At 41.6% G+C, this 16,733-nt stretch overlaps 1 protein-coding gene across 1 annotated transcript in view; it reads left to right on the top strand.

The window, feature by feature from the left end:
• The first annotated feature begins 4,811 nt into the window (after positions 1-4,811).
• slc1a4 (solute carrier family 1 member 4) overlaps positions 4,812-16,733 on the top strand; it is a 153,972-nt gene continuing 142,050 nt past the window's right edge. The window contains exon 1 of the mRNA XM_051919690.1: positions 4,812-5,417. Within this exon, the coding sequence (XP_051775650.1) occupies positions 4,888-5,417 (530 nt within the window). The 5' untranslated portion in view covers positions 4,812-4,887. The remainder of the gene's footprint in view (positions 5,418-16,733) is intronic.

The raw sequence follows: 16,733 nt of genomic DNA on the forward strand, positions 1-16,733 counted from the left end.
TTGTGGAACTCCCATCTGACCAGAAAGTGCTTTCAAAAGACCATGCCCTAGCCCCAGAAGTACTCTCGGGTTAAAGATAAAAGGAGCTGCTTTACACTGACCAGTCAGTTAGACTCAAGAGTCTGGGGTTTGGGGCTCAGTGGCACCCCCCACTAGTTATTATATATATGTATTTCATACAGTACCTGCCAAATAATACAAAGAGTACAGTACACGTGTTTTGCCCTAATTGGGGTTCATCAGTTGTAAGTATCTTTGCTTTCCCTTACGGAGATCGAACCTATCTACGAATTGCAATCTGTTTATATTCACACCTATGCATGTAATACTGTGATCTACAACCTGTCAGATAAGTGAACCAGCCTCCATGGTGCAACGTCAGAGGCCTCGCCTCAGGTGTTGATGATCAAGGTTTGGTCCCTGTAAGGGGAAGCAAAGGTGTGTACACCTGATGAGCATCAATTGGGGCAAAATATGTGTTGTGTACTTTTTGTATTATTTGGCAGGTACTGTATCTCATATCTATGACCTGCTTGATGCAACTGAGAGGACATGGCGGATATTTGCTGACTGGCTGACCAACCACAAATGTTACCTGGTAGGTAACCATCCAAACAATCAGACTGTATATATACTATATATATATATATATATATATATATATATATATATATATATATATATATATATATATATACACACACACAGTGGATTCAGAAAGTATTCAGACCCCATCACTTTTTACACATTTTGTTAAGTTACAGCCTTGCTAAAATCATTAATTTTTTTTCTCCCTCACAACAAGCAACACTCAATAACCCAGAAGGATAAAGTTAAAAAAAAGGATTTTAGAAAATTTTGCAATATTAATAAAAATAAAAAAAACCTCGCTTCCCGGGTCCTCCCTGCGTGGAGTTTGCATGTTCTCCCTGTATCTGCGTGGGTTTCCTCTGGGCGCTCTGGTTTCCTCCCACAGCCCAAAAACATGCAGGTTAGGTGCATAGGCGATTCTAAATTGTCCCTAGTGTGTGCTTGGTGTGTGGGTGTGTGTGTGCCCTGCGGTGGGCTGGCACCCTGCCCGGGGTTTGTTTCCTGCCTTGCGCCCTGTGTTGGCTGGGATTGGCTCCAGCAGACCCCCGTGACCATGTAGTTAGGATATAGCGGGTTGGATTATGGATGGATGGATGAAATGCCACATTGAGACAAGTATAAAAACCCTTTACGGGGTACATAGTTGAAGCTAGAGTCTTCACACACCTGAATTTTGAGATTTTCTGTCCTTTTTCTCTGCAGGTCCTATCAAGTTATGTCAAATTGAATGGGGACTGTAAGTGAACAGCTATTTTCAAATCTCTCCAGATATTTTTGATTGGCTTCAAGCTGCTCCTTTGTTGTCTATGCTTTGTGCTTTGGATCATTGTCCTGCTAGAAGGTGAAAATCTGCCCAGTCTGATGCCCAGAGCACTCTAGAGCAGGTTTTCATTAAGGATATCTTTGTACTTTGTTATATTCAGCTTTTCCTCAGCGCTGGTTAGTCACCCAACCCCTGCCACTGAAAGACAACCCCACAGCATGATGATGCCCTAACCTGCTCCACCACTGGAATGGTTATCTACAGGTGATGAACAGTCTTTGGCTTCCTCCAGACATGACACTTAGAACTGAGTCCAAACAGCTCAGTCATGGTTTCATCAGACCAGAGTATCTTGTTTTTTGCAGTCTGACAGTCCTTTTTTACAGGTCAAACATACTAGAACAGGCCCTACCCCAGGCAGCTTAGCACCAAACTCAAATGGGAGGCTTCCTGACTTCACAGGCCCATAGAAAATCTGTGGAGAGACCTGAAGGTGGCAGTGTACTGTCGCTTCTGCCAGGAAGAATAGGATACACTGCCTGAATTGTGTGAAAAGCTTGTAGAGACTTACCTAAAAAGTCTCAAAGTTGTAATTGTTGCCAAAGGGGCTTCTACAAAGTACTGAATTAAGGGGACTGAATACTTAAATGAATGAGAGATTTCATTTTTTTATATAAATTTGCAAACTTCATGTTATTGTTTACATTTACATCATTTAGCAGACGCTCTTATCCAGAGCGACTTACAACAGTGTTTGTTAGTTTTTTCGCATACCCCTTGGGGTCAGAGCGCAGGGTCAGCCATTGTACAGCGCCCCCTGGAGCAATTACAGGTTAAGGGCCTTGCTCAAGGGCCCAGCAGAGTAGGATCTCTTTTGGCAGTGACGGGGATTCGAACCGGCAACCTTCGGGATACCAGCGCAGATCCTTAGCCTCAGAGCCACCACTCCACCTGTCATTAAGGGTTTTCAAGTGCATTTTAGTGGGTAAAAATAGCAAATTTATCCATTTAAAATTAAATGTACAATACAACAAAGTGTTCAGAAACTGAAAGGGTCAAAATACTTTCTAAATTCACTTTAAATTTGAGTAATTTATATAAAGAAAAAATAAACCGTTTCTACCCCGGACTGACAGAGGGCAGCCCCCTTGGTTTACAGCCGGGCCACAGGTTTGGAGTTTAGAAGCTCAACCCTGCTGAGGCCTGTGACTACCGCCAGGGGGTGACTGGACAATTGCTGAGCCCTGGGTTGCAGCACTTCCGCCATACCCGCCGGAAGAATATTTGGGAGCACCTGGAGCAGTTCCAATGTGTCCTATAAAAGGGGCCGCCTCACTCCATTTGAGGAGCCAGAGTCGGGAGGAAGTGGACGAAGCTTGCTGGGAGAGGAGTAGAGGCAGCAAAGAAGGGAGAGAAGAAGGAAAAAGGGACTGTGTTGTGCTTTGCCTTGTGAGCATTGTGAGCTGGGAACTGAAAATAAAATGTGTGATGTGTGGCATGTCTCTGCCTGTCTGTGTTGGGTAAGGGCAGCTGTACACGCCCTGGTGGTCCACAATATATATAATATCCATCCAAACATTTTCCAACCCGCTGAATCCGAACACAGGGTCACGGGGGTCTGCTGGAGCCAATCCCAGCCAACACAGGGCACAAGGCAGGAACCAATCCCGGGCAGGGTGCCAACCCATCGCAGTATATATAATATATATTATATATATATATATATATATATATATATATATGAGGGGGAGTCAAGCTAAAATTAGAAAATGGGGTTTGTTAGAAAATGGAGCAAACCTTAACAAACTTGCACGGTGGTTGTGAGGACAAGACAAAACCTTTTATTCTGCTGGACTCCAGGCACTTTCATGCAGGTGGTGCAGGTGCATTGAGAAGGGTGGAGACTACATTGAGAGATGACATGATCAGTTTTGTTATGGTTCATTCCATTTTCTAATAAATCCAATTTTCTAACTTTAGCATGACTCCCTCTTGTGTATATATAAATATAATTTTTGCCTAAAAATGGCAAAGCTAACAGCAAACAAATATAAATGCTAACTCGCCAGGAGACGAGTTTAAAGAGCCAGGGGTCACATTTAGTAACTAAACAAACAAAAAAAAAATCTCAAAAAACTGGAATCCTGATCACAAACGCAGATCTGAAGCTTCCTTTAAATACTAGCAGCGGCCGTCGCCAGCCAATACACAGTGAAAGTAAGTTGATTTAATTGAAGACAAGCAGGTTTTATGTGATAGGGTAATATTTTGCATAAAGAAACGCCCCCTTTGTTGACGACACATTCCGAGTTGAAAAGAAAGCTGAGGAATTTTAGAACATTTTTTTCCCAGATATCGTGGGTTTTGGATGCCGATTTATGAGATTTTTTTTTATTGATTCATGTTGTCCACACTACATCCGAGAAGCATCTTTTTATTTGTTTCAAAAACAGCTTTTTTTAGATGTTACAGTTAGAAAAAATCAATCAATCAAAATACACCTTGGTGACGTAAAATTAACTTTTATAAAAAATAAATTAACTCGATTACCTATGTGGTAATAACGAAATGACTCTACGCTTAATAAATTGGACAGTATTGCTATAGTTTGAAAGTTTATTGCACAAAATGGAATTCATTAGTGCTTCTATCTGTAGCAAAGACAAAATACTGTGGTGTAATTTTTATACAAGTTTATTTAGTTCGTACTACTAAAAATATATAATGTATATTGGAGTTATTAAATCCAGTAAAGTAAAACGATGTTAGGGTTGTGTTAGTTTAGTTTGTTGATCATAAGGACATTTATTTGATCAAACTTGACCACATTATGTTGATTGACTCTAAGAAAACAATGCTAAATACTTTTATTTACAATTTACACAACTCAATTTTGTAGAAGTTGTTGATATACCACAGTTAAGTGAATCCAGCAAAAATATTTTTTTGTGTGCAGGAGGCGGTCGTGAGACGTTATGTTCCCGTCCCCATTCTCCCGTGCCCAATCGCTTGGTTAGGTTCAACGATAATTCCAATTCCGTTCGTGAGGACTGGCGCCCAGTCCAGAGTTGTTCCTGCGTTGCGCTCGGTGTTGCCAGGATAGCCACCGATGCCCTGCGATCCAAACATGGATTAAGTGGACCTGAGAGTGTTATGTTACGTTGTTATATGTGACAGAGAAGACGACATTCAACGGGTACCCCCAGAGCACGCGTGTTTTTCTGTGTTTTTTCAACGATCTCGAACCTCCTCTTTAAAAGGTCCGCACGCACTACACGGCGTGGCACCCCGGGACACGACCGATCCGGATCAACAGTGTCGGTGGATGACGTATGGGACCCTCGCACTGCAGCGCTAGCACCAGCACGAGCGGAGCGCTTTCCAGGAGTTGCATCATTTGAAGCGGAGACCCCCCGCCTCTCCCCACGCCCCCTCCCGCTCTGCGTTGTCTGCTGTTACGACTGCGTTTTTACTCCGCGCTTAGATTCTGCTGAACAAAGGCTTGACAAGTAACTTTCCTCCTGTTGGGCCAAATGGGCAAAACGAAGGAAATGAACGGCCACGCCGGTGGGCAGGAGGAATTCGCCGTGTCAGCGACCATCCAAGTTGAAGAGAAAGACAGCGGGCGGCCGACGCGGAACAAGTTAGTGGGCTTCTTACGGAGAAACAAGCTGGTGATCCTGACGGTGTCCGGAGTGCTGGTAGGCGTGGGTATCGGGCTGGCCGTGCGGAGGATGGAGCTGAGCCGGGCGCATATGATCTACTTTGCCTTCCCCGGAGAGATGCTCTTAAGGATGCTGAAAATGATCATCCTGCCCCTAGTGGTGTGCAGCTTGGTCTCGGGGGCTGCCAGCCTTGATACCAGGTCCCTGGGAAAGTTAGGAGGCATAGCCGTGGCGTACTTTCTAGTGACCACACTGATAGCGTCTGGCATTGCCGTCGCCCTCGCCTTCATCATCAAGCCAGGAGTGGGCGCAGGGAGGCTGAACACCAACAGCCTGGGGCTGAGCGACACTGTCAACACTGACAAGGAGACTGTCGACTCCTTCCTGGACCTGGCAAGGTAAAGTTCCTTGGACGAGCTGGTGGACCTAAAGTATAGCGCCACACCTCTCAATTGGCAGCTTCAGTGGGGGGTTAGGTTCAAATTCCAACCATGCTGTCTGTGTGATGCATTCTTGTTCTCCCCATCTTCTGGTGAGTTTTCTCCACACACTGATTTGTTGAGTGTGCATGTGTGTGCCCTTCGATGGACTGCACTAGTGCAGACTTGTTGCCTAGGCAGGGTTTGAAACCTCATGACATAAATACTTGGTTAATTAAAGGACACAAGTGGGTAAAATGTCTACTTTCAGGCACAACAGTCTCAAACCCATTAATTCAGTCCAGGGGGGGCAGTTCCTATTGCAGCAGCATCAGGTGCCCAAGGAGAACCTGTAGACTCATTCAGCAGATGCAGGATTTGAATCCGGGGCACTGGATGTGAGAAATGGCAGTACTTACCACAGCACCACCATGCCACCCACTTTTTAATGCATGACATATTTTCACAAATATCTGTATATCATGGTGGGTTAAGGCACAGTTGTTGGAGTTTCTGTTGGCATATAAGCACAGCCAAGTCTAACAAAGGACACAAGCTTCCATGTCAGCTCAGAGCAGGAGGACCACGCTAGATTCATTTTTGCCATAGACTGAGAGTTTTCGTTTTGTAGTGTTACCAGATCCTTTAAATCCTAATCAAATATTTCATTCTAGACTTATTTTATATATATACTCATATATATATATATATGATTTAAACAAATGGTTGTCACTTTCCTTAGTATTGGATATTGATATATAATTTGGCTGTCAGTACCAAGTTTTCATGAAGATTATAACAGAGTGAGAGCTGGCAACACGGGTTAATGGCAGCCCCCTAAGGTGTAGCTCTTTAGTGCCATGTAGTTCATGTCCTCATTTAACCTCTGTGTGTTTGAGAGCCCCCAGTAGCTCTTTATTGACACAACTGCCAGGTACAGTGCTGTAGTGAATCATTCGGACTTCAGTGCTATCTTTGGTTGAGATTTTCAGAAATATTAGTGAACTGTCACCCCTCCACCCGTCATATGGTCATGGTTTTCAATGCAGGGGCCCGCATGTTTGGAGTCCCCCAGGGTGTGCCAGGGTTTCATGTCTGCTTTCCACCCACAATCTGAAGCTAAGGCTCCCAGAAGTTTACTTGTTTTACTTGCAGCTCAGCATATGAAGCTCAGCTGATGATCTGAATATTAGCTAAAAGGATTAACTGTTCCTAAGGAAGGGGCTTACATTCCCCCCTGTGTCCACTAACGCTGTCTTTTGATCTCCTTTGTTGCCAATTTACCTGACTTTGCATGACTATTTAATTAATCAGATTATGAGCTTCAATAAGACTGCAAGTACTTCAAAAACAGAGAAATGTATATATAAATAATCCCAGTGGTTTAAATGTCTCCAGGGGGACGTGGCACTAAATTTGAACAAGCAAGAAAATGTGGAAATGGCGTTACGTTCAGTTGCATTCACAAAACTGGTTAACTCTGTTTGAAAGTTGGAGTATTTTTTAATGTTTTAGTCACTTTATCAAAGAGTTTGTTATCACAGTTTTGTTTATTACATATTTTTGTAGTATTGAGTCATATTTAAAAGTAACAGCGATATTAGAATGTAATTACATGCATTAGTAGTGTGCATATAATATTTGACGATGGTCTATGGCCAGTGAGTTCAAATTTCTTAAACATAAAGTTTTTCAAAGAGTACTGAATTGAGATTTAAAATCTGTACTGAGGTCTCAAGAAAGACATTGTTGGCCTGTCTATGAATATGATTTGCAGATAAATTTCAGTGTCAGAGAAATACTGAATTATTATGATCTTTAGATTCGTGCATTCGTTTTCAGTACAATGGAAATACCAAGTACAATTTTAGCCACAATAGCACAAAGTGTCCCTGATCCATCTTTCATACATTTCTACATCAATTAGGTTGATTTTATTTTGTTTAATTTTATGGATATGAAAATGCGTTCACTTAACTAATTTGATTTCATGGTGCATGAAAAGTGAGCTGCTGTGATTGCGGTTGGCGTAAAGATGGCGCGCAGCCTCACAGACGAATGCAAGATTGGGAAGGTGGAGGCAGAAGTCAGACTGTTAGCATATAATGAGTCTTAAAGCTAAGTTCTGGTAAAGGGACACTAATTACTTTGCATGATTTTGAATAAATAAAGAATATAAATAAAGAAGAATTACGACCACATTGAAGAAATGACGAATATCATCATTAGTAAAACTGAATTAATAAATGGACATCTTAATGTTGTACCTTCCTTATATGGTAACACTCAGTCATCCAACCCCACCTACATCTGCCCCCTCCATCCCATGTCAGCATGTATGACTGCTGCAGTTTCACCGATCTAACATCCTTCATTCAAATCCTGCACCGTTCATTATCTGCCTAGAGCTTTCCGCATGTCTACATGGGTACTCTCCTGGTTTCTCTCCCAAATCCCCAATGGACGTGTGTTAGCTTAATTGGTAAATAAATCCAATATGAAAAACTGTAAGTGTGCCCATTGATAGACTGGCATATCATTTCCTGCCTTTTGCCCGGTGCTAATACGATTGACTCGTGGCTCCCAAAGCTCTTTATTGGAATAAGCAGCCCAAGTATGGCTGCATGTATGCCCTGTCCAAGGTTATCTCCTGGGATAAGTACCAACAAACCTGAATTGAATTAAGAAGATTTCATTATTTAAGGTGTGTAGGCGAAACACTAAGTAACATGCGAAAAAACCCTAAACCAGTGTCATAGGTTCCATCATGATGGCAGACTGAAAAACAGTATTGGTAGTGGTCACATTTTTTGTATTTCTCAAATAGACCTATGGCAATTTATAAAAGCAGGAGCTGCTCCAAAAATGACAAGAATGCTGCATTTTTCAGTACCGGAGAGCATTCATCACCTGAAGCAAGGATAGTAATGGTTGGGTTTCACAAATGCAGACGTGCTCCATAGGTTTATAATTTTCTTCTGTGTGAGAAACTGTTTGGTTCAGATGCGTTCTTAACAAGCTGCCTCCCGATGCCCCAGCTTTGTTATGTTCCATAATGCTTAGCTCAACAGCACTGGGAAAATAGCAGGAACCAAATCTGAGCCTGCATGGCAATGCACCATCACACTCAATCATTTACAAACTAAGGCAATGGTAGAAAGCTTAGCTGAATAGGGCCAGTCCATGACAAAAATTGTCTCAGATGTTTATGGAGCATGGAGCTCCAGAAAACGTGACCTGGTGCAGGTGACTGCTGAATTTCATGCTGACTGCCAGCCTCCATCATGGTGCTTGATTAGCTGTTAACGCACCTTTTATTTATGGTGGCTGTAAGCTGTCCTGCAGACAGTCTGTGGAGGCGCCTTTACATACGCCCTTAAAACCGCACATGCTATGAATTTGAACTGAACAAAGCTAGTCCATTATTTCAGACTAAATTTGATTGTTTGATTTGCCATTCTTACTATCTGTTATCTAACTTGAGTCATCTAGTGATAACACGGTGGACTGCAAATGGGTCATTTCTTCCCATTGATGTCTCGTGGGACCCTGAAAAAAATCACTTAATCTGCCTGGGGTCCAATTCTAAAAAAATACAAAGACCTTGGGGACAATTCAATGCAGAAAGGCACCATGTGCCTGTTTTATAAGACACCAGCTGTACCTTAAGAACGTTTGTAGCAAAGAATAAAATAAAATTGAGTACTCAGTGTATTACTAAACTTGACTACTAAAAATACCATTTGTACAGATTAATACTTAATTTTAAAAGCGTTTCAATGCTGCATTATTAATGTGGTACGTCATCAGGTGTTGTCTACATGTCAGTTTGGACTTTTGTTGGACTGGCAGCCTGTCGCATGGCTGGCTTTTTCCATGTGCCCTGTACTGCCAGGATAAGCTCTGGTTCTGTAAAACCCAACCCAACTGAATACTGACTGGAACATGCATCTGCACTTTATGGAATATGCATCTGTACTTATAAAACATTATCTGTGCAATAACTGTCATTTGTACTTGCTGCTCTTTCAACTCATATTTCTCTATAACTTCTTTTAAAACGTACACATTTTATTTTATATAGCTAGTCTATTTTTAACTTGTAATTTTTTTTTTTTTTTAGCTTTATTGGATCTAGGCTGAGTGACTTGTTTTTCTCGTCATACACATTTCATTGTATGTTGACCCTGTGTTAACCTATATATGACAAATAAACCTAAACCTAAACCTTTGGATTAAGCTGCTTCTGGGAATACAGAAATAGATGTTACTCATTTCTATTTATTAACAAAACTAAAAAGAAGTCAATCAAGCAGAAGTACATTACACTTCTTTGCTGTTTGTTAAGCCACAACTACAGAACCTCCGGGTTTTTATCAGTAGTTTGAGAAACTCCCCTGGTAAATTGACCGTCTGTCTTGTTGAAGTACCCCAGATATGCACAGATAAGAAGAGATGGTGTTTTCACTTGCTTTTCTTTAACCTTTAACGTTCGATTGAACACCTCTCTCAGACCATTCTCTGAAATGTTTGTATCGCGTTAAGAAGCCTGGGAGCCAATGAATGAAATATTACTGGGCAGTACCCTGGTGAATAAGGGGAGAGGGGGGACTTCAAAAGTTCAATCCTATTTGAATGTGTTTCTCAATCGTTTGTGAGAGCATCTTCCAAAAATGGTTTACTTAGCAATATTTTAGTAAAAATACATATGTTTAGAATACTGTGAATCATGTGACAAGCAAAGCTGTATTTGCCATAAACTGTATGGCAAATAAGATAAAGCACAAAATGGCGACACTGGAAAGGAAATTGTACAACCAATTATATTTACAGACTTGGACTAATTTGAACCCACAATTGTCTCTGAAATAATTTGAAACTGAGAAGTAATTGGCATCCATCATTGTTTATGCCATATTAAACAAAAATCAGACTTTGCTTTAGAGTTTTGATTCAACAGGATATCTCTTATATATATTTCTCTTCTGGTTCGTCCTGCTTCCACTTCAAAACCAGTCCCGCCCACACGCAGCCGACACGGCATTTCTCGATTCCCATTTGTCGTCTTCCATGTCATGCACTATACTGGCCTGCTGAGCGTAATACATCCAACAAGTACTCGAGGTGCTGCCACAACGGTAAAGTAGCTTTTCCACCTTTGCGGGAGCCACCTGTGTTTTTACAACAGCTTCTTACACAGCAAACATCAGAAGCTAAAACTTATCGTGAACACATTCGAGAAAACAACTCTTCTCTAGCATTGGCATCCATGGGTGCACTGATAAGTCAACCTCCTTGGCCACGGACCATACTGTTTTAAAATACACGGGCAAATTTATCACCAAATCTCTCCACTATACGCTAACACTTCTACCTCTGCAAGATATGGACAGTTGTATGTTTCTGACACAGCGCTTGCTACAGAAGTACGCTAACAAAATAAAGCAAACTCTGCATGCAGTGAAAATGTACTTCTCCAGCTAGATTCCATGCTCAGAACCATTAGCCCCTTTGCTAAATCATAAAAAACACATGCATGAACACGCTCAGTCCAATCCAACAGCATCTGTATGAATGGTTTTCAAGGAAAACCCTAGGCAGGATTTACGATGATACAATGTCCCGACATGTCACACCGACGTTGCAGCGATTTTCGTCGGAGAAGATGGTGAACCACCTGGCAAAAGGGACATTTGCATCTATCCCATCGGCAACTCCTGTAAACAGATTTCCACACTCAATATGAATTGCAATCCTATGGTTTACCCACTTTTATTCCCTTACGGAGACATTGGCTGGCACAAAGATTTACAACATGTTCCCGATAAAAGAACCGCCAAGCGAATAAGGCTTACTCAATGCCAATTTTATGCGTACAGATTAGCAAAAAGGAATACATTTAATATTTTGCACTCTAGCGGCAAACTATTCCAACAGTACGTCGTGGATGCGTACGTTAAAACAGAGGGCGCGTGTCTCAACTATCTCGGATTACATCAACAAGATCTACGCGTGGAACTATCAGATGCACTGCAAGCAAATGCTGAAAATAACAATGTACGTGTAGGCAAAATGATCATATTACCGTCCACATGTCCAGGAAGTCCAAGATACATGCAACAAAACTATCAGGATGTCATGGCCATAGTATGTAAATTCGGAAAGCCTGATTTATTTATCACTTTCACATGTAATCCTACTTGGCCGGAAATTCTACATGCACACTGCGTCTTTCAAGAAGTTTTTATTTCATCTTGATTTCTGAATTCCTTTCTCACTGTTTTCCGTTCCTATTCTTACACTGCCGTATGCTACGGTGGGCGTCAGCTAGTTTCAAATAAAAACACAAATGAAAATGGCATAGACAAAAATGATGGGGCCCTTAACCTAATATTTTGTTGTACAACCTTGAGAGGCCAGCACTGCAAACAAGCGATTCCTGCAGCTCTCAGTGAGACTTCTGCACCTATCAACAGGTCATTTGACCCACTCATCCTGGGCAAACTGCTCCAGCTGTGTCAGGTTTGAAGGGGGTCTTCTCCAGACTGTATATTTCAGTTCTTTCCATGGATATTTGATAGAATTCAAATCAGGGCTCATGAAGGCCACTTCAGAATAATCCAGTGATTTGTACTTAGCCATTCTTGGGTGTGTTTTGGCTTATTATCCTGTTGGAGGATCCATGACTTGCAACTGAGACAGAGCTTTCTGACACTGGGCAGTACATTTCACTCCAGAATGTCTTGATAGTCTTCAGATTTAATTGTTCCCTGCACAGACCTAAGGCACCCCATGTCAGCAAAGTAGCAACAAAATATAACCAAGACTCCTCCATGTTTCACAGAAGTAGCTCTTTTCTTTGAAAACTTAATTTGTTACGTCTGTGCACATACAGCTGATGAGAGTTTCTAAAAAGCTCCATTTTCATCTCATCTGTCCTAAGGACATTCTCCCAGAAGCACTGTGGCTTGTCAATATTAGTTTTAACAAATTCCAGTCTGGCTTTTTAATGTTTTTCTTTCAACAGCGTAGTCCTCCTGAATCTTCTTCCATCGATCTCACTGTCATTCAAAAAGCAACAAAAGGTGTGATCAGACACTCATGGACCTTGGCCTTGGAGTTCAGATTGTATCTCTTTGGAAGTTGTCCCTGGCTTTTTGTGTGCCATTCTCACTATCCTTCAGCCCATTCTGGGGTCAGTTTCCCCCTTACAGCAGTGTCCTGAGAGGTGTCTATTTGATTTTTGGGATAAAACAAATCAAATTCTCCTTGTTTGTGGGTGTTTTTCTTAACAAACACTCAGGGTTTGATTCTTCTACTTCCATCCATCCATTTTCCAACCCGCTGAATCCGAACACAGGGGTCTGCTGGAGCCAATCCCAGCCAACACAGGGCACAAGGCAGGAACCAATCCTGGGCAGGGTGCCAACCCACCGCAGGACACACACAAACACACCCACACACCAAGCACACACTAGGGCCAATTTAGAATCGCCAATCCACCTAACCTGCATGTCTTTGGACTGTGGGAGGAAACCGGAGCGCCTGGAGGAAACCCACGCAGACACGGGGAGAACATGCAAACTCCACGCAGGGAGGACTCGGGAAGCGAACCTAGGTCTCCTAACTGCGAGGTAGCAGCGCTACCACTGCGCCACCGTGCCGCCCGCTATTCTTCTACTTCATCCATCCATCCATTTTCCAACCCGCTGAATCCGAACACAGGGTCACGGGGGTCTGCTGGAGCCAATCCCAGCCAACACAGGGGCACAAGGCAGGAAACAATCCTGGGCAGGGGTGCCAACCCACCGCAGGACACACACAAACACACCCACACACCAAGCACACACTAGGGCCAATTTAGAATCACCAATCCACCTAACCTGCATGTCTTTGGACTGTGGGAGGAAACCGGAGCGCCCCGGAGGAAACCCACACAGACACGGGGAGAACATGCAAACTCCACGCAGGGGAGGACCCGGGAATCGAACCCAGGTCCCCAGATCTCCCAACTGCGAGGGCAGCAGCGCTACCCACTGCGCCACCGTGCCGCCCGCTATTCTTCTACTTTGACTTTTCAAATAATATTTTCAGTTAGTGTTTTGTGTTATGAAGAAACATAGGACACATTTTTGGTTTAGAAGTTTTGCCTGGCTTTTGACTTTGTTTATCAAGGTCAGGGTTTTTTATTGTCACATGTGCAGTGAAATTCTTACTTGCGTAATGCTCCTTGCAGACACAATATAGTCAATATAAAACATAAGGAAGAGAAACTAAATCTAATACTAATAATTATCACAGTAAACAACACAAAGCATAATACTACATACTCAAGAATCACAGATGATATTTATGTTATCATATACTAGCCGTCCCCAGCGGTTCCGCCCACGTAATAGTGAAACAGGAAAAACTTTAAAAATCAATAAACAAAAAGGTATCGCTGGCTAAGTGGAGGCAAGTTAAACTCCAAAATACAGAGGTAGACCAACTCCCCACTCCTGATATCATGCTTCCCCCTCCCCTCGGCCCGCAGCCTCTGTCTCGGATTAGTGCGAATATATCACTCCTGCAAGCGAACTCTGATTCTTATCGAGATGAGAGAAGTCGCAAAATCAACCAGAATGTTCAAGCAAATTATAGAAAAAAACCCAATCTAAATCTGTTAAGTAGTTCTTTTGTTTGCTAGCTAAGCGGATGTAAGATACGCCCCGAGGCTGTTGAGTGAGTGAGGAGGGCTTCATCTCTCTGCCCTCGGCCCATTGTGTGTCTCTCAGGTAAATTGGAACTGCAAGCGAACTATGATACTTAGCGCAATGAGAGAGGCTGCAAAATCAACCGGAATGTTCAAGCAAAAAGAAAAAAAAAACCATCTAAATCCGTTAAGTAGTTATCTCGTGAAAAGGGAATGGACAGAAAGATGTTGGATTAAATATATATAGAGATAATATATAATAGTTTACCTTTTGGTAGTTGCAGTTTAAGTTAGCAGTCTCCTCAAAACGGTACAACACCTGAAAATTTTCTTTGCCTCTCTTTTTCCATTTTATATTTTGCTACTTAAATTTTTGCCTAATTTTGTTTGTTTAGTATTTTTAGCAATGTAGTGGTGTTGTGCTCATTAGGGGTTAATCCATATAGGAAGGGAATCATGCAGACTGCATTGAGCCAGGTGGGTAAAGCAAGTCCTTGCAGGATCATCTTCTCTCTCCTTTCTTTAGGTTAGTATGGGGCCTGTCAGGGCTTTCAGCTCCTCATACTGTCTCCTTGGCGCTAATAATTTCCTTAGTGACTGAGCAGCAAGTTTTGATAATAAAATTATTTTCATTTAATAGTTTCTTATGCCTGCTATTGTGTGTTGTCTTGCCTTCAAAGCTCAAAAGGGCTTTATTATGAAAACTAGTTCTCAAGGGTTCAGTGAGGACTAAATATAAAATTACCCTAGCCCCAAACTTGAGAAGCAGGTTTCATGGCCTGCATGGGCTAAAATAAAGCCAAGGCTGAAAAACAAGAGCACATAGAAATGAAAAAGAAATCAAAACAAGATATATATGAAAGGCAAACTTAAAAGCAAATAAAGGCAGTCCATAATCTAAAAATCAGATATCAGAAAATAAACTTACAAAAGTGAAAATCTAAAATCATCATCCAAAAAATATGGAATTGAAGGGGAACTGAAGAGCAGTAGTGAAACAGCAAATTCCTCAGTGAGGAACACTGAGATTACTACAAACGTATATAGGCCTGGGGATGGTTCCACAGCAGTAGTATTGAGGGTCCCCACCTCCCTAATGCTCAATATACAGAGAACAAGAATTATCACAGAATTAAGATAAAACTAGGGGGCTTCGCACCCTGCTTTCTTCGCTTGGCAACCTCCCTGCCTGCACTACGCACCACCAACTTCCCATCTCTGCTGCTTGCGTATATGGATTTCACTTTCACCAAACAATAAAACTTTTAATTCTCGTGGATAGACCTCTTCATTGGGAAGAAACACTACTGTTCCCTGATGGCAACACGAATTAGACGATCTACAAGTCTCCGACTTAAAGTTTAAAGCCAAACAATATCTACATACTTCTGTCATATCACCTATGTCCATATACGAGTATTTGATCTCTTTTCGCTTTTACCTTTTCATAAATATCGCATTCAATTTTGATTCCGTGTTTGGAATTACATCGTGACAGCGCAACTTATAACTGTCCGTGAGTGAATATCGTTTCTTTCTCTCTACATGAACTGTGTCTGACAATAGCATTCACACAAATGAAAAACGATTGAGCCGTGTGTGTGGTTGTAAATGTTTTAGATGTGGGCAGGACTTTTCCAAATCTGCTTGCATAAAGTCTTGTCTCGTGGAGCTTGAAATTTTTTCTCGCAGGATTTCACTTTCACCAAACAACAAATCTTTTAATTGTTGTGGATATTCCTTTTCATTGGGAAGAAACACTACTTTTCCCTTTTGGCAACACAAATTAGATGATTTACAAGTCTCCAATTTAAAGTTTAAATCCGAACCATATATTCAATCTCTTTTTGCTGTTCCGTTATTTCACAGAGTAATAACTTCCGTTTGTTTGCGCTAATGCGATCTTTACCATGATTTTTTTGAGACTTTCAAATTTTTGTACTTCCATTATCTCTAACCTGTTCTGCATGTGTATCGCGCCAATGTTTTTGAATTTTTTGAATGAATTCTTCATGACGTTCTACTTTGTCATTTACTCTTTGTCTTTTATTTCCGGTCCCGGGTGTGGTTAAATGTCTTTGCACAAGTGTCTCTCTGAGAAAGTCATGTCTCGACTCTCTCCCCAAGATTTTTTTATTATAATAGAGAGATATGAAATATCTTTAATAGGCTCTAGCATAACACCTAATGCTTATGACAGTTCCTGGTTTGATCGATGTGCTTTCTCACTCTCATTGCACATGTACGCTTATGGTATGACCCCTACTTGCCTGATTTGCCTTATCAATTCCATGCTAGGGTAGTGTAGCTTGTGTATGTGATGTCATGGGGTATAAGCACAAAGTCTTAGTCAAAGGCAGGCTACATATTTAGTAACTGTATGCACTTTATGAAAATAAAAGGGAAAAGTCATTGGTGAAAGAAATTTCTCAAGTTCATTTAAGGAATAGATTTGGTTTTAAACTTTGTTTGTCCGGTAGTGTTGATTTGCTATAAAACTCTGTTCTTATGCTTTCACATGGAAAACAAAAAAAGATGACACTGAGATGTCATATCCGTCACAGCAATACAAATTTTTGAGTAATGCGAAAGTAATCCCT

This window comes from Erpetoichthys calabaricus, chromosome 15, assembly GCF_900747795.2.
Source record: "Erpetoichthys calabaricus chromosome 15, fErpCal1.3, whole genome shotgun sequence".
Lineage (NCBI taxonomy): Eukaryota > Metazoa > Chordata > Cladistia > Polypteriformes > Polypteridae > Erpetoichthys > Erpetoichthys calabaricus.